Source organism: Tachypleus tridentatus, chromosome 12 (assembly GCF_004210375.1).
Source record: "Tachypleus tridentatus isolate NWPU-2018 chromosome 12, ASM421037v1, whole genome shotgun sequence".
Lineage (NCBI taxonomy): Eukaryota > Metazoa > Arthropoda > Merostomata > Xiphosura > Limulidae > Tachypleus > Tachypleus tridentatus.
Window position 1 is genome coordinate 98,402,371 of NC_134836.1, and position 19,879 is coordinate 98,422,249.

Here is a 19,879-nt window from a genome sequence, read left to right on the forward strand (position 1 = left end):
TGGTCCTTTCCACTCTAGCCACTCTACACCTTGGAACACATCCATTTTAGCTTTGCCCACATTTATATTTGTGGATAGTTCTTCTACAGTCTTCATTCTACAAATTTAACATTATTGGTTGTGCTCTTCTCACTTTTTCTGCATCTATGCACACCTCTTTTTCACAGTGGGTGCATAGTATACTGGATGCAGAAGTGCAGTTTCCCGTGTGTGTTCCTCTCCCAATGGGGATCACAGTTCAGGAATGTTCTGTGGATACTTTCAAAGGATAGTTATTTCTATTTGTAAGATCTGTTTCTCTGCCTATTCACTGTGGGCTTCTAGTTGTACATGTGAGCAGAGCTAATGCACTGTATTATATATTATTTTCATATACTTAAAATATATTTCTAATAGGTACTTGCCTCTTCTTACACTTTCTACTGAAAACTGCTGCTTTATTTTCTGCTTAATCTCGAAGTGAAAGTTCTGTAGAATTGAATAGAGGGAGTCACCTACACCATGGGGGTGTGTCACACTGCTATTGGTGAAAGGTAGTTGCATGATGGTTTATGTATAAGGCCTAGCTAATCACTTTGAGTGTAGGATACATGGGAGTTCAAGGCTTGTTTCATGCAACAAAAAAAAGTTATGGTTTTCTTAGCAACTCTTTTGTGTAGCACCTTTCTGAAAATGCAAGTCAAGTTCACGCCATATTCTTAATTCAAATAACTCATAACATTCTCAAAAAAAAGAATGATTAGTAATGCTGTATTTCTTTCTGGTGAATCCATTGTGGCTTTTATTTATAATATTTCATGAAATGATTTATTAAAGTTTTTTTTTTTTTTAACAGGCTATTTTTTCTCATATAATGGAAGTAAGACTAACTGGCCTATAATTTTTAGGGTAACTATTATTACTTCCTTTGTAAATGGGAGTAACCTAAGCAGCTGTCTAATTATCAGGTGTTTTCCCACTGTTTGCTGATTGATATTCACCAATATGAAAGAGAGAGGCTTGCATGTCTGATTGTTGACCTTTAAAATCCTAGGGAAACCTTGTCTGGCCCTTGTCCTTTTTCTGTTTTTAATCTCTCACCAAGTGATTAGTATCTACATTATTCATGTTAACATTATTCATGTTAATTCCAATATTTTCTAAACTGGGCAGAACTTAAACAATGTATGAACTGGCAGGGTTGTTACTTCACCAAAAAACAGTTTGCTTTACTAATGAAGTTCATCTGCTCCATCAGTAAATTTGCAATCCAGGATTTAGTATTTAGCTTAGAAAGTGAGGTAAAAATATTTTCCTGATACTCAAAGAAAAAGTTATTTACAAGAACTAAATGGATCAGCACTAAATATACTCATAATAATTTTATAAAAGAAAAATGGAAAAATGCATCTAGAATGAAAACTCATAAATACTTCTCAGGGAATTCTGATAAGTATTGGCTAACATTTTTTATTTTTCTCCATATTTTATGTAAATAGAAAATTAATTTCATTTTATAACAAGATCAAAGCTTGTGACTGCCTGTCAATGATGATAGAAGTTGTAATTGCATGGAAATATTCAAGAATGGATGATACAATACTCAGGTTGATCGTTGTAGATTTTCCAAAACAAGGAGAAAGATTAGAAAAGCTAGATATTGGATTGTTTGAAGAGAGAATAACTAAAACATTTCTTTCAATTCTAGCTTGCAGTTGTTTTGCTGTTTATTATCTAATGACTATGTACTTATCAGTAAAAATAAAAAAAAGTTTAACATTTGAGTTCACATGTTTGTCTTCTGGGGAGGATAGGAAATATAAATAAGATTGCAAACATTTTTTTGTCTTGCCAGTGAAGAACATTTTGGGCAAGAAATAGCAATTAGGTGCTAAAAGTGGTGTTTGCTCTATCATTGAAAATTCCTTATTTTAAGATCTGACACAGATTCAAAAATACAAGCAATATTTTTTCTTGTAAAAAAAAAAAAAAAAAAGCATAAGGTGTTTACACATAGCCATCTCATTGTCTTAAAAATACCTTTACTATCAGTGTCCACCACATCTGAAGGCAACCCATTACAAAGGCTAACTATTCTATTAGAAAAATAAAGTTGTCTTAGCTTTAGTTGACTCATATTTTGCCTATATTTATGTTCACTTGTCCTTCCATTCTTACTGTTAAATATGAAAAATGAAGATTCAGCATCTCAATCAGGTTTCTTATAACTCTTCTGTTTTCTAGAGAAATCAGTTTTGGAGGCAGATCATAAGATGTCCTGGAATGACAACTTTTCCATTTCAAGCGTCATCCCTTCTTAATCTTATCAAAAACTGTAATGTCCTTCCTAAGTTAAAAAAACAACAAAAAAAAAACACCTAAGGCTGGACTTAATGCTCCATATTAGGCTTAAAAAATTATAAGTACAATGCCATTATAACCCCATTAGTCTTTCATTCAGTAATCCTGTAGATATTTACAAAAATCCTACTTGTCCTCCACTAGCAACAGCACATTGCTTGAGTGGCTTAAGAGATTGCTTCTGGAAACTGGATCTTCTGTGTTTGGCTCAGACACATCACATTCATCTTCTTACATGTCATGTGCCAGGTGTTTTTCAATTTGGTAGTGGATCATCATTTCACATCCATACCTTTAGAGGTGGATTCCTATATCTAGTGAGGGCAAGAACAGGTAAACTGAAAGTAAAGAACCTTCTCTGGGATCTGAACATTTTGTGAACCTCCTCTACACCTCTGTTATTTGCAACTGTTTTTACTCTGTACTTCAAAACTTCAATCATTACCACAGCATCTATTGGTGGTTAAGGGTCCAAACCTAATACACCACATTGGCCTTGAATTCCTGTAGATGGGCAACCATGGGATGGCCCCCTAGGGTCAGTTGGTTGTTCCACTTGGGCTAGGGTCAACCAAGTACAAGTGTTGGATGTTCTCAGTGGGTGTTGTGGACATTGTATCTGATGCTAGTGTTTGGGTATAGTGCTCACAAAACCATGGTGTTGCTGAAGTGGCCTTATTTGGCATTGTAGTGCATCTCCTCGTAGGGCTCCATGGTGTGTGGGGTCAGTGGACACCAAAATATTTCTTTATTGTGGATCCCCAAAATCAAAAAATTAAATAAAATAGTGAAAAATCAGTCCATAGGTAAACAACCATGTCTTGAAGATTCTGAGCAGCAATCTCAACATCTGTAACACCTGTACCTCATTTTCTTATACGTATTACATTCTCTTTTAGACAAACTTTTAATGCAAATGTTTCCCTTTTTTATTCAGAAAGTACTAGAAGAACTGGCTGGCTTTCCAAAGTCAGTCAAAAGCTTTGCTCTGGTGACATATTGGTGAAAACATCCACACTTAAACATAGTGAACTCTCTTACATTCGAAGGCTGTTGAGGTTACTCCCGATGCTACTTTTAATCCATCACAAGAAGATGTTGTTGAGAAGGATTTGAAGAAGATCCCTGAGTTGGAGATTCTTGCTGGTTTTTCCACCCAAAGAGTTTCTGCACTGAGTCATATCTCCACTCATAAAGATGGAATTATGATGCTGACCAATGTCCTCATTCTAACATTTATATCACTGCATCCATTTGCCACCCTCAAGGCAAGTTATCTTAATTGAAAGGTACGGCCATATATTCCAAACGCACTCCAATGTTTCCAATGTCAGCAGTTTGGTCACTCAAAGACATCATTTCATGGTTCCTTGACATGTGCTCATTGTGGTAGCAAGGCCCACAGTGCCTGTGAAACAGATCCTCATTGTGTTTATTGTAATGGCTCTCACCCATCCTACTTTTGTTCTTGCCCTAAGTGGTTGGGAAAAAAGAGGTGCAGAATTTGAAAATGATTCAAAACATTACTTACCTTAAGGTTCAAAAGTTACTGTCCACTGCTACACCTCGGACATGTTGCTGCACTTCATTACACTACTACAGTGGGAATGCAGATGGATCTCTCCATGCCTCCGAAAAAAAATCATTCTCAAACCATATGAGAAGTCTTTGACCTTTGACCTCCATGGTTAAAAAAGTTGATGAATCAACGCCAACATTCATCTCTGTTCCTAACATTCATTCCAGCAAACCCCAAGATTCGCTTCTTTTGGTTTTGGGTATGGGCATTTCCTCGTCTTCTTCCGGCTCAAGATGTAAAACGATCATTCGTTCACATTCTCAGTCGCTGGAGTCCTCTTCCAATGATAGAGACGTGCCCAATTGACCCAGGGCAAGATTCATGGAGGTCTCATAGACCTTCCCCGAATATAGAAAAAAAAAGACGTGGTCGAAAACGTTCTCCACCCAATTTACCTACACATAAATAAAAATGGCCACTTTGATACAATGGAACTGTCGAGGCTTATAATCTGGATGATATCAAAGCAATGGTTGCTTCTTGCCATCCTGTATGTCTTTTCTTACAGGAAACATTTCTGAAATCTGCCGATACAGTCACCTTCCGGCTGTTTTCTAGTATAGAAATGACTGGTTGTATGATGGATGAGTGCATCGACGAATGGTACTATTAGTTGATCAGCATGTGCCAACCCTGTCTTTGTTACTTAATACACACTTGGAGACTGCAGCCATCCGTGTTTCCTTGGGTTACACCATCACTGTTTGTTCTCTCTACCTGTCTCCTTGATGCTTTCATTAAACAGTTCCCATCTCTCTTTCTAATCCTGGGGGATTTTAATGAACATTATCCCTCTGGGGAGGTACTGATGCTGATTGGAGGAGTTGCTCCATACAGCATTTGTTCTCAGATTACAACCTCTCTTTTCAATGCTGATTCTTATATTTATTTTCATGCACCTAGTCAGTTCTTTATTGCTATTGATCTCTCAGATTTTTTCCTCTTTCGTATTCTTCCATTTTTCATGGAGGGTTGACAATAACCCACGAGGCAGTGATCATTTTTTTTATCATTTTGAGGGAGACTGGCCGTAGATGATGCCACTCAACCCTGTTGTTCCGACGGAAACTGGATCAAACCAATTGTTTTCTTTTACTGCTCTTGCAAAACTTGCAAATTTTTATAATTAGTTTTTAATGATATATAAACAAAAACGAAACATTTGGAAAAGAAAAAATATTACAACAAACTAAAAGTTGCATAAACCCTACATGGCCTACAAAAAAATAAATTTTCATCCATGCATGAAATGAAATTTCTTTGAGTTTGAAATGTTCGCACCCCCTGGAACGCAATCTCGCACCCCTGGTTGGGAACCACTGGTGTGAAGTAACCGATAAGTTTCCATCTTTTCTGAAATAATTTGTGTACATAGTTTTACTTATTTTCATGCGAACAAAGTAGAAGATTGGTACTAATACAGTCGGAATATTTGTTAACTTAAAAGTAGTATAAGTTATTTTAAAAAGTTGATTTATATATGTGATACTGCAAGCGATATTTCGGTTTTTTAATATTAGTTTTTTATCGTTTTGCATATGCTCACAATGACCTTTTGGCTGTTTTGACGGTTTTATTTTGGTCAATTTTGTTTTTTTTTGGTTTATTTGTTCTGGTGTAATTTTCTTACTCTATTTCTACCTTTTGGAAGCTTCTTTGATCTTTTTTAGACTAATGCATTGGTGTTTTTTGCGTTTTTTTTAAACTTCAGATTGAAATTCAAATCAGGTTTTATATAATATGGATATATGTTTGCATGTCCTGGTTTATTTTTATATTCGTCTACACATAGCAGAAATATCTTACACGGGTATCGATGTGTTTATATACTTTCTGAAACGTGTGCCAAATTTCTGTAGCATATATTTGTTAAGTATACATCATCTTATCATCTAGATTTATCGGATAAACCAATAACCATGAAATACATAACTTTAGAGGGAATTTATTGTAGATGTCAGTGTACCAAATCCTCATAATTCTACAATATAACTGAAAAATATGCTTAGTTGACCTGTGTGTTGTTGTATATACGTGTATCAACTTCATCATTCATACTGTACGTTTTAAGTAACCTCAGTGTGGTTTGGGTTTTTGAAAGATAATCACACTTACGTGCATAGATGCCATTACTAGCGCGTGCGCACACAATTATCAATTGGTCTATTTATTATAAAAATTATTTACTCTTGTAAGCTAGCCCTCCATAATTCGGTGGTAAATCTGAAAACCGGATTTTGGTTCCAGTACAAATAGCCAGTTGTGTAACTTTGTTCAAATAGAAACAAATAAAACAACCGAACTTGTAATATTAAATAATACAGTGTATTACTAAGTTCATGCCCTCTAATGCAAAGAAGATTCACAGTGTGAGATCATTAAGTTTTATCGAGTTTTTTTTTTTAATTTGGCATTTTTCGGTTCACATAATATAATAACGTGAAATGAATTATCCGACGTGTTAGTACTCCAAAATGTTAAACGTATTTTGTATTATTTTTTCAAATAAACTGATGTGTCTACAAAGACGTGTACAGCGTTTAATGCTGGTGTTGTCGTTTGTAAGAAAAAAAGAAAGACCAGGTCAGGTTAAGGAATTCTGTTTGCTTTTTATCGTAGGATGTTGCATTCAATTTTATTTAATTAGTGCCGTCAGAATGTTGCACGATTTCTGTATTATTTCCTCGAGTATATGGAATTACTTCACGTGATTTGAATAACGCGTGCGTCAGCTAAAACTACAAATATACACGATGAAACAAGATGTTCCCATGCAGTAGCCATGGGAACCCCTTCTTTTTTGTCTGGTAAGTATAATTCGAGACCTACTTGGAATTTCCCATGAAAAATCCTACTTGGGTTGTTTCATAGAAAGTAAGTATTGTGTCAGAATAACACACGTTTTTAGTTTCATTACGTAAATTGTACATTGTCATAAGGGCTTTACAGCGATATCTAAACCAGTTGGCTCATTCCTGAATGTTTCACTTGCTAACAGAAAATTTTAAAATATAAATATACACATTCACACAAACACACGTATATGAAGTGCAGCTTTTGTAAAAGAACTCTGGATTAAAAAAATATTTTGCGTGCAGAAAAGTGTCTCTCGCTGTCTCTCGCATTACATAGATGGCGATTGAAAATACCTGTTTGTTACCCTGCCACTATTGGTTCATGAATGATGAAACCGTTGACATTGTCTCTCGTGGCATTTTCAAGATAAAATTGAACTACTTCTAGTGTTTGCCTCATGTTTTGTTGAAATTATAACCTATTCAGAAACATAGACAGCAACATTTGTATTAAATATGAACAAATTTTCTAAATGTGTTGCTCCACACCTCTCCCGGCTCTAACGTAGTTTGAGTGATTTATGACACAAAGCAGTCGTTTGAGAGTTTATAACTAAAAATCGGTTAGGGCGTTCGACTCGCAATATGCAAGTCGCAGGTTGGATCTCTGTGACATCGAACATATTCGACGTTTTAGACGCGGGAGCGTCAATTTGTTTTCGTTGGTCAGAGTAGTCCAACAGTTGGCGGTGGGTGGTGTTGACTGGCTGACTTCTCTGTAGTCTGTCATTGATAAATTGGGGACGGCTAGCGCAGATAACCCTGGTGTAGCATTATGTGAACATCCAAACAAACCAACTCCAAACTTCGAAGCTCGATTGCTGTGGTGGGTAGAAAACAAAACGTAAACATTTGTGCTCAACAAAAGTATAATTTTGTTTTACATAAAGTTCTACATAAAATAAATATACATTTAGTTAGTTTTAAGTTACCCAAGAATCCAGAGTATTTCATTCTGTTAAACACATTAAATAAATTCTCAACATTTCACAATACCTCTCAGTAGCACGCCACCTGGTGGTACAGCAGCATATTTTCTGAATTAGAACATTAGAAACCGGTTTCGATACCCGTAATTGGAAGAGCACAGATAACCCATTATGTAGCTTTGTATTTAACCTCAAAAAAACTCGATAGCACCTTTACTGAATCGAAAATAAGATTCACTGTCTTGAGAGAGAGAGAGAGAGAGATATAGACATTTCCTAGTTAATTTTAAAATCCTTTATATTTTGCGAGTTATGGTGGCTACCTGAATAGTCTGGTTCGATTCTAATTAATATATGTGTGTATGTGTGTGTGTTGGTGATTATTTTGCGAACTATTGCCACTGGTACGGCACAAAAGCCAGACAATTTAAATTGAACAATCATGTCAAAAAATAAAAGCTTCCACCCCATTGACTCAGCGGCAAGTCTACAGGCTTACGACACAAAAAATCGGGTTTTGATACACAATGGCAACACGCTGGAATAATCTATTGTGTAGCATTATGCTTAACAAGAATCGAAATCAAAAGTAAAAATGCATAGATGATAATGTAATGGATAAAAAACAAAACAAACAAGGATGAAATACTATAGTATAACAAGACGTTGTAAACAGACGTATATGTGATGTTAGTTTTCTGTGATGAATTTAGGAAATCATCGAAAGGCCTTTCGTAATCAAGGTTGTTGAAATATTACACTTTTACATTTTAAAATATTGCATATTTTAAAGTAATATTTATAAGTGTGTAATATTTAAGTAACCACCAATTTTTTGTCTTAAAATAAATGTTAGCAGCCGTTCTTGTTTTCACTCGTATGACATTTTTTTCTAGTTTACATTGATTAGTTTTTATCAATAATCCATTGTTGAATTATATTATAGATCGCCGTATCTTTTTTAATTTTAGAATTCGCTGAGGTTAAAAGCCTGTTTTAAACCTGTAACGAAATTGGTATTTGATATACTTTGAATCATGTGTTCAGTTTTGTTACGTCTTCTATAATGTGCCTGCTGGTGAGTTTATACGCATCGCCGTAGGTTTAGGGAGCTGTTATGCAGACTTATACCGTAGCGGAACTGCTTATCTGATCTTCAATATTATAAACTTTTTCTTTTGATAGCTGTGTTGGTAGCTCGTGGGTGAACTTAGTGGCCAAGTGGATCTGTTACCTTGGTCTTTCATATATTTGTACTTTGAATATAAATTTATTTCGTTACGGATTGGCCCTATGACAGAGCTCTGGATTTCTCCTCTCTATAAAATATGATTGCTTTATATGCAAAAGTTAATCTTTCACATAGATGGAGGTTGCTATTGATTGACAGTTCTCAGTAGTTCAAACTAGGGATGCATAATTGTTGTTAGTTAAGGTCAATAGATGTAGCTGTTTATTTTTTCGTCTCTCAACATTGCTGCTATATTAAGTATTTCCTTGCATACCAGTGAATTTAAGTATCATAGTGATATCGCTTAACACTCCTACGAAAAGTGGGGCCTAATAGGCCCCAGAGCAACTTGAAAGGTTATTAATATTAGGCTAATAATTTTGTATTTAAATGAAATTGCCATTTAAATCCATTAATGAATGGATTAACGAGATTCCCACTGTCCCTATCTACTATCTAGCGAAACCACAGCCAGGGGAACGGGCTTGGAGAAATCAGGACTAGAAACGTCTTTTCGTAGGAGTGTTAAGTGTTAATTAAAAATGTATACGGTTTTCAAGAACATAAAAACAAAGTTGATTTTATTTTACTTTCTCAGCACCACAGAAATTTTTCTTAGCAAAAAACGAATGAATAATGATTTCAGTTCAGTAATTAAAAAAAAAATCTATCAGCTGTACTTCATATTACTTTGTGAAACTTATTGCACACTTATCTTGCACCATAACCTTGTTTTTCACCCTTATCTTCGCAAATTTGAAGTGAATACGGTTCAGATTTTTTTTAAAACTCAGTCTTTGTTTGACACAAAGTCTGTATTTAACCGAATTATCTTTTATGTTAATAAAGAGGTATGTCTGCGGACTTGCAACGCCAGAAACCGGGTTTCGATATTCGTAATGAGCAGAGCATAGATAGCCCATTGTGTAGTTTTGTGCTTAATTTGAAACAAGTGAATCATGCAATTAATATTTTTACAGAATAGTGTTCAAAACTGAAATTCTTATTGAAGGTCAACTCCAATGGATATTGACCACAGCTATCATTATTGAATGATAATGGACACATACACGTCATTCATTGTAAATTTTATACCAGTAAGTTATGTAAGCATTTATATTACTTTATAACCTTTAATAAGAATCAATGAATTGAACCCTTGTTCCTAACAATAGCTCAGCTTCATATGTACTTTGCGGTTCTTTTTGTGGCTTTTGTTGTAAACAAACGTGTATAAATGTAGTTATAGACATTTACACTTTTGATATAAATTTAGTGTGCAGTATAAAGATGTTGAAGTAGGAATGTATGGTTGTAACTATTTCAAGTAAAGGTATTGTGTATATAGGTATGGTATTTAGCACTTATTTTTCCTTTAAGGTAACTTTATTCTTCAGAATAAAAGCGTTCAGAAGCTGGTGAAGATCACGTGATACCAACAATCATTTCCCGATTAATAAAGATTGGTTTTGAATTTTCAAATGTGTTAAATATCCTACTTCAAAACTCTGGAAGCAACACATGCAGATTTTTTCATATAACCTGTTGTTGTTAGCATAAGCATTGTTTAACGTCTGTTTATTCACAGTTTTAATTTAAAAGTACAATGGGGGGGAGTTTGAATTCTTAATGACAATACTCGTTTCAAATCTTTTTTACGATTTTCTATTCGTTTGAAATATTGTTGATCTGTGCTGTAGCGTTCATTCACATTCTCTTGTTCTCTCCATAGTTCACTAAGGTAACGCACTAGAGCAGAAAGAACAGTCCAAGTGAAACAATTCTCGGTAATATTTGAATGTTTAAACACGTCGGTTTTAGTTGAAAGTCTTACGGTTATTTTACTTAAATGACAAGTGTGGCCGAATTATCTGTCGATGTAAAGGACAGAGAATCGTACGAGTGGAACGTTGTAAACGAAAAAAGTAATGATTCCAGTTCGTTAGGCTCAGTGATGCATGTCAGAGGACATAGACTGGACAGTCTGACTTGTCACATTGATCGGACTACAAGTATGGATGAAGATGATGACAAAGAGTCTCTGGAAAACCATTCTCCTCCAGACATGCGCAATTTGAAATTTCTTTTGGAATGCTTTTTCCTTTCATTTGGACCCGAGTTTCCACAACTGGGTAGGAACCATCCGAGATCGAACCCGGAGTATTTTGAAACCTTCTTTTCTGAGGAGTTTGAACCTGAGATTTCCACTTCCAGCAGTCGATCTTCTCAAATATCCGTAGATCTTGATTCCGTGTTTTTCAGACAACCTGGCGTTTTCGCCCCTCGTCATGGAACTCAAACCCAAATAGTAAATGAAAATGAAGTCGCTGTGGACACACTTGTGCCGTTTGGCGACAACGTTCTTTTAAGAGAACTGTCAGAAATGCGAGTGATTCTTGAAAGAATTCTAGATACCCGGGAACAGTGGAATAACGACCACGAAATTCTAGATATTCTTGAATTCTTAGAAAGTCATTCTTCTCACAGTGATCCAACGGCTCAGTTTCCAGTGGGAGAATTGGATTGTGTGGAGTGCGGGATCTGTCTAGAAGTTCACTGGTTATACCGCCGACCGTGCTGTAATTACTCAGCATGTAACAACTGTCTTCATCTGTATTTTACCACTAAGGTGGAAGAGGGTTTGGTCAAGATTCAGTGTTGTAACTTCTCGTGCTATAACTTTGTTCATAGAGACGAGATCTCCGCCCGCTTGACTTCGTCCGCTAAAGAAATTTTCAACAAGCTTTTGATGCGAGCTAATGAAGACGACTATACAAAAACTTGTCCTCGTTGTAGCCACGTGATGAAGTTGAATTTTGGTGACCAGAGGAAACTTTGGGCTAATACACGGTAAGCACAATTTAATAAGATTTTATTAGAGTTGAACATTGTTGATTTTAATGCTAAACTCGTCTATGTATTAAATCATGTTGTATCCGTTATATGTCGGGTATACATATGTTATGCAAAATATGTAAATTAGGTACTTTCTTAGTCCAAGTGAAAAAATACTTTAATGCCTTAAACTGTTAACTTTTTTTTTAACCAATGCTGTGTATTTAGGATAGATGTGAATAGTTAAATGCCACAATAAAAGTGTCAAACCAGGGATGTAAAAGGCATGATGGATATTGTGTGGAATTATACCTAATTTGTTATTATAATTTTATATTTATCACAGTCATATTTTTGTTGTTTTTCTGTTTAATAAGAATCGATGTGTTACCTTGTAGTCACAGTTAAGCAAAGTTAATACAATAGGGTGTGTGTGTGTGTGTGTGTGTGTGTGTATATATATAATTAATTGCTGAAATATATAACATTAATTCTAATCTACCTTGGCTCGGCATGACCAGGTGGTTAAGGCAAAATTTTCTGATATCAAATGATGTGGCAACCTTTTAAACTATTTTTCTAGAGACTAGAAAAAAGTTCCAAATTAAATTTAATAAATCAGTTTGAAAAAGTACCAAAAGTGGATGGAGAAGGGGTATCATCATATCAATGTTCTCAAATAGTTGGCTGCTCATTGACCTCGCAACCATCCTCAGCCTCATTTCTGGTCATTTTGAAATGGATACATTGACACAGGGATTCCTACTTTATAGCTTTGAGTTTTGTTTTGGAACCATGACCACCACATTTGGTTGTCATCCTGTGATGGATTAACTGACTTGTTTAAAGTGGGTCCATTCTACAGAGTTGGTTTTCTATCCTCTGGTGTTTCAATAAACTTTTCCCTTTGGGATCCCTCATTTATACCTTTCAACACCCAGTTTCCACTTTTCTGGTCACTATTCCCAGACTCTTACGTTTTGGAAGTGGGTGCTCTGATCTAAGATTGAACTAATATCATTTCTTTGTCTGTATTTTACTTGGACAAAGAGTATTCCCAGCATGAAATGAATGAGGTTCTCCACAGAGTGATGCTCTATTAGGCCACTTCTTTCTTAGTACAGAGTGATGCTCTATTAGGCCACTTCTTTCTTAGTACAGAGTGATGCTCTATTAGGCCACTTCTTTCTTAGTGCGTGACACGTTTCATGTTTTTTTCCTTCCCCTTTTCTTGCACCATTTTCAGAAAGGAGCTCGTATTTTTAGTTCTTTGTCTACACTGGCTTTTCCACCATCTTACCAATGTGGGATATTAGTTATTTGCTGTACATAGACGTGTGTAAACATTTTTCTTACATTAGAATGTACTTCAGATAGTTACCTCTTCACACCCTTACTGGCGTATTTCCTTTGCATCATTAAGAATGAGAATTTGTTGAATTGCCAGTGCTTACGGATATTCCTTCTGTATAGAGGGCTTGTCGACCTTCTATTGGTGGAGGGCTATAGAGTAATGATGATTATATCATAGGTTGTCACGGTGTGTTATTATGTATAGGTGTAGGAACTTCGTTTCATTCTTATATCATGCACAAAAATCTTCACGGCAGTGCTCGATGTAATATCTCTTTGTTGTGGAAAGAAGTAAACAACTGCCAAACATAAATGTTCAGAGAACTAACACGTTAACTTTAAATGTGCCACAGAAAATTAACTTTGGTCCAAAACTTTGTGAAGATGTCCATGCTGTGTTAGACTTAAATAGCTACAGTACATAGTATTGTAGAAATAGTTTTTTGATGAAAATTTACAAAACGTCGAATTGGTTTAAATTACTACCTTCTTGTGTTTTTTCTTTAGGCCCGAGATGTACCAGCAAAAAAATATTAAAAACTTTAGATATCACTGGGAAGAAAATTTTCGCTCTCTGCTAGAAGCTGCTTATAGATTATAATCGTATGAAATATATTTTATGCTTGTCAACGTTGAATAATTTTGGGGGTGTATTGATGTAAAATTAACAAAAACAAAGATACACTCAAACCAGTAAATGTGAAATTCATAAATAAAGTAATTTAAATTAGATAGAATATGCTACTTATATATATAGAAAATGTCTATCGTAGTTACAGTTATGTGGAATTCGTATTTCCAGATGCTACGGATAGCCTTATTGTCGTTATATTTTGTGTTGGACAAGATATTTTTTTATTCTTTATTTGTACACATATTTACTCTGTTGATAATAAAACAGGCAGATATCTGGAAAGCCATGCAAGTTAGTGAACATTATGAGCTGTAAAAGTGAAACATACGTACATAAGCATTTAAAAATAAGTAAACCTAACTCCAAAACTGTATGCATAAACGTTTACAAACCCTATGTAACAGACGTCTTTGTTTAAATATATGTTCTTCTATCCTAACATTTCACTCTTAGGATGACCTATGCTTGTAATTATTTAAGTTTCAGTAACACAGTTGAGATGTGAATTGGATAAAAGTGCTGCAAAACCTTTTGGGACTATAAAACTTCTAAAGTAGGATAACAGATTTAGGGAATCGGTTATATATTCATTAAACAGTTTCATGTTACTGATTTAATAATTAAAACTAGTTTTCTCTTCTTTTCTTATTACTATTGCTACGGTGTATGTTATTCTGTCGTTCGACTAAAAGAACAGCTATTTTTTTAAATTAATTTTATATCAATGTCAAGTTTACATTCAAATTATAATTAAAAATGTGATACGTATTATTTTATTCTTTTGATAGCATTCTGGTTTTCGTGCTGATACACCTTTACTGGAAAATCTTTGAACTTCTGATATCTTTATATTCCTAACTATTTGGCTGATATTTTGATTATCATGGAAAATTAAATATATTGTTGAATAAACTGGTGAACGTGGCCTTTTGAAATTTCCTTGGATTTCTGAGGAAATTAAAAGGGCCCGGCATGGCCAAGCGTGTTAAGGCGTTCGACTCGTAATCCGAATGTCGCGGGTTCGAATCCCGGTCGCAGCAAACATGCCCGCCCTTTCAGCCGTGGGGGCATTATAATATGACGGTCAATCCCACTATTCGTTGGTAAAAGAGTAGCCCAAGAGTTGGCGGTGGGTGGTGATGACTAGCTGCCTTCCCTCTAGTCTTACACTGCAAATATAGGGACAGCTAGCGCAGAGAGCTCTCGAGTTGCTTTGCGCGATATTCAAAAAACAAACAAATTTTTGAAATTATTTTACACCCACATCTTTCATTTTCTAACGTGTTTCTTCAGTATAACACGAACCAAACTGGACGGTTAACTGCTACTGATTCGGCTTGCGTAGGCCGACTTGTATTACTGATTTTAGAAATTACTTAAAAAAAAATCGTGATGGATTTACAACGTTAAAATCAGGGACTCGATTCCCCTCGGTGGATGTAGCAGATAGCCTGATGTGGCTTTTCTATAAGAAAAACACTACACAAGTACAATAACCATATTTTGACATTGTTGAGCGTTTTATAGGAGTGTGTGAAGCCTAAAATTGATCGCCTTTGGAAGTACATAACAGCCCTTTCAAACGTAAATTTTTCATACACTTAGAGATCAAAACAATGTCCTGATTTTATACTTAGAATTTCGAAAACTGGGATATGTTTTCTTCTTAATATTAATTTCCTACAACAGCAGAGGTTGTGTTCAGAGCGAAATTAAAAATCAACCTTGCAATCAGTATAACCCATCATATATATTTTTTCTTATGTTTCTGACTATAAAAGTTAGAACACATTGTTCAATCAGCTACATGCCTTCGTTTTTAACGATATTTTCTGCTATAATCTCAATAATATCTTACGAGTTTCGGCTAGCTTAAGAAATTTGAGTTTGTCTTAAAATACATATATTAAGCTGCCAGTAAGAAACAGTATTATAAAGTATACTAAAAATAGTGTAACCAATATTATTAAAGACAGTAACGGCCCGGCATGGCCAGGTGGTTAAGGCACTCGACTTCGTAACCCGAGGGTCGTGGGTTCGAATTCCCACCACGTCAAACATGCTCGCTCTTTCAGCCGTGGGGGCGTTATAATCCCACTATTCATTGGTAAGAGTAGCCCAAGAGTTGACGGTGAGTGGTGATGACTAGCTGCCTTCCCTCTGGCTTTATGCTGCTAAATTATGGACGGCTAGCGCAGTTAGCCATCGTGGAGCTTTGCGCGAAATTCAAAACAAACGAAATACTCACCTAATAAACAACTAGATATAGCATTACTCAGCAACATCTTTTCCCACAACCAAAACTCCATAGTTATGGGTGACTTAAATAATAAAAATGTTACCTTTGGATGCCGGAGCTCAAACTACAATGGTAGAAGTCTATTACAGTTCATAGATGATAATATAGTCTTATTAAATGATACCACCCCTACACATACAGCGTATGCCACTAAAACTCCAGTGACATACTAGACTTGTGCATGTGTACATATAATCTGAGCCAAGAACTAATAAAATTTCAAGTGGGAAAAGATGTTGACAGTGATTACCTTCCAATATATTGTCTTCGATCTCGCCCCCCATAAAAATATAACATTTAGGAAAGAAAAATTTAATTACAGAAAAGCAGATTGGCAAAATTACAAACAGGAATTAGACAACCTATTATCTAATAAAGTTATAAAAGAAGTTAAAACCCATATTGAAATGGATAACTACTGTCAAACAATTATGGAGTGCCTTCAGAAAGCAGCCAAGTTAACAATACCAAAACAACACCATAAAACAACAAACAACACTTGGAAACCCACCACAGAAATAATCAATCTAATCAAAAAACGAAGACAATTAAGAAGACAGTACACGATAACAAGAGACAGAGAAACCAAAACGCAAATAAACAATATTAGAAATCACATCAGAACACAAATAAAACAACAAAAACAACATAAATGGGACAACTACTGCTCAAAACTAAATGATAAAACTGACCCGAAAAAATTCTGGTCACATCTTAAGAGACTCACCAATGAAAATACAGACACAAAGTAATATCCTTCACTTGAACATAATAATACTATAGCACACACAAATAAAGAAATAACCGAAGCTTTCAAAGATCAGCTTCAAAATACTTTTAAAACACACACTGATCCAGATATGGATACATATTTCTACAATAAAGTCACTAATCACATATTAAACAATAAACATCAATTTGAACCAATTTTTCAATAAACATAACTGATACAAATACAAGTTCCGACACAGATTATACAAGCACATTACTAACAAATGAAATATCCCTTCAAGAACTACTCGAAGCAATAAAAAATACAAAAAACAAAGCACCAGGTGAAGATGAAATACAAGCTATCCTTCTAATAAAGGGCTCTCCGAAATTGTTTGACCGCCTAAATTCACTTTTAACCTATCTCTATCCTCAGGATACATCCCAATTTATTGGAAGCTTGCTAATATATTAATGTTCCATAAGGAAGGAAAGCCAGCAAATAAACCTAATATCTACCGACCAATCAGCCTGACCAGCTGTGTAGGCAAAATTGTTGAAAGAATAATCAGTAATAGTCTCTCCACATTCTTGGAGATAACATCAAAATTACCAAAAGAACAAAATGAATTCAGGAAATTTAGACAAACGACAGACCACCTAATCAGATTAACCGAAACCATAATAGACAGCTTCAATAAAAAAGAATTTACTGTCGCTTGCTTCCTTGATATCGAGAAAGCATTCGATACTGTATGGCACGATGGTCTAAGGTTCCGAATGAATGAAATAGAACTACCGTGAGGAATTATTCGCTGGTTATCTAACTTTTTGTAAAACAGAAAATGTAGAGTAAATGTTGAAGGAACATTTTCTGAATACTTTACTCCATAAGCTGGTGTCCCTCAGGGAGGGGTGGTTAGCCCTATACTATTCATCATGTATGTAAACAATATGCCACTGAAGGATCCGAATCATGGATGTTCTTCACAGTTCGCAGATGATGTGGCAGTCTGGAAAAGTGCCTCAACACCCACGACAGCAGCCACTAACATACAACCGCAACTAAATAGAATAAGTGAATACTGTCAAAAATATAGAATAAAAATAAACGCAGCAAAAACACAACTCGTTGTCTTTACGAAATTGACAAAATACAAAATATGAATGTTTAGGTCTGACCTATGATTCAAAATTAACTTGGATTAATCATGTTAACGAAATTAAAAATAAAGTCTGGCGAAGAACTAACTATGCAAGGAGTCTAACTGGTTAACAGTGGAGCATCTACAGATAACATACTAAAAATATATAAAACATATATTAGACCTGTAATAGATTATGCAGTTCCAGCATGGATAACTGTAAGCAATAAAATAATTACAACCAAACTACAAACAATCCAAAACACACTCCCCACAACTGCATACAGAGTTCCAAGAACTATATCATCTCAGTTCATTCACAAATACTCGAACATACCAACCATACCAGATAGACTCCTACATAGTACAATAACGTACTTTAATAAGAATTGGATGAAAAACGAATTACTATGCGAACTAGACAGGTACCTGATACATGATGAAGCTAGTCCTAAATATCTCTCCCCAGTTAACTTATATTTTAAATATAAAAATAAATAAAAATATATATTAAATAATATATATAAAATAAAAAAATGCCACCAACAAACTTGACATTCTGCTGATAGAATAAAATAATCACTATATATGAGCCACAGTACATGGGCATTGCCCTGTAAAGGATCAATATAATATTCAGTTCTGCAGTTATAAATATCAATCCGTCAAGAACATAAGTACGGGGAGGAGGAAGAGGTCATAGAGAACCTGACCCTCCAGGGTATGAACTTTTCTTACCCAAACACCGACAGACATTCCATTCGATTACTTAGAGGACGTAGAAACACCAGCTGTTGGCTTGAAGTGCTTTCATAAATTTCTTTGAAAAACTTACCCTTAGCATAACATGCCTGATTTTTCTTCATTTCTTCCTAGCACGTCTTTGAAATGGAGAAATCTCAAAAGGCACTGTAGTTCGAGAAGATAAATTTATGATGGCACGTGCTACTGTTTTAACTATGTGTAAGTAATTTTCATATAGTGCTGCCAGAAACATATGTTTAGGAAAAAAGAAAATAATAAATATATATAGTCGAATGTTTGTGTGTGGGTCTATTCCTTATGCATGGCCACATGTTTAAAGCTACAAACTCCAAATTCGGAATAGATGCAACTTTATACGGGAAGTGACATGGGTTTTGCGACCACGACATCATAGGCCACAAATTGAGGTTAAGGTGACCATTATAACAATACTGGCAAACGCCAGATCTTTTGAGGCTAAAAACTCCAAACTTGAGGTACAGCTGTATGTTCGTGGGTTTAGAGGTTATTTTGAGGCCAAAGTGACCAATACACAATTTTTGGAAAACACGACGACTAATTGGTCTTAAATTGGAAAAGTCGATTTATTTATTTATGTTTTTGTAATGTGTGATTAAGAGAGCTATAATTTACGTTTCTTCTCTGTGTGAAAACCTCTGTTAATTATTCTATCCATGTTCAGTTAAGTGTTAAAACAATTTAAAAACTGACAGCAAGACAAAAAAAATGTGTCGAAATAGCTTAAAAGTAGATTCGTAAATTAGCATGTAAATAACGCAATAAACCAGTTGAAAACATTTTCATCTGAACAACCCCAGGTACTCTGCTAGTAACAAAATAAAAATATTTAAACCTTTCATAAAGAATATAAAATTGTTAAATGTAATATAAATAAAAAACTAAACATAGTTTTATTTCAATTTTAACTAGCTATAGGAACAAATTAATAACATTAAATTTTCTGTGAAAAGAGACAAAAAGGAAACATGGTAAGCCTTTAGAACATTAAATAATACTAATAATACTTGGAAAGGAAAATGAAAACACTCGTTAATAAACTGAAGAAAGGAACTATCGAAAAGGAAAGTACCTACACAGATGATGTAATACTGTAAAATAAACTGTTACATGACTAATATTAACTGTATTTAACAATAAGGGTGGAGAAAGATCAATAGTGGTCACCACATTGAAACGGTTCAC

The 19,879-nt window shown here is 34.9% G+C and overlaps 1 protein-coding gene across 1 annotated transcript in view; it reads left to right on the top strand.

Annotated features, from left to right (window-relative positions):
* The window catches only part of LOC143234121 (E3 ubiquitin-protein ligase RNF217-like), a 45,698-nt gene that overhangs the window by 4,646 nt on the left and 21,173 nt on the right, over window positions 1-19,879 (top strand). The window contains exon 2 of the mRNA XM_076471203.1: window positions 10,667-11,784. Within this exon, the coding sequence (XP_076327318.1) occupies window positions 10,784-11,784 (1,001 nt within the window). The 5' untranslated portion in view covers window positions 10,667-10,783. The remainder of the gene's footprint in view (window positions 1-10,666; window positions 11,785-19,879) is intronic.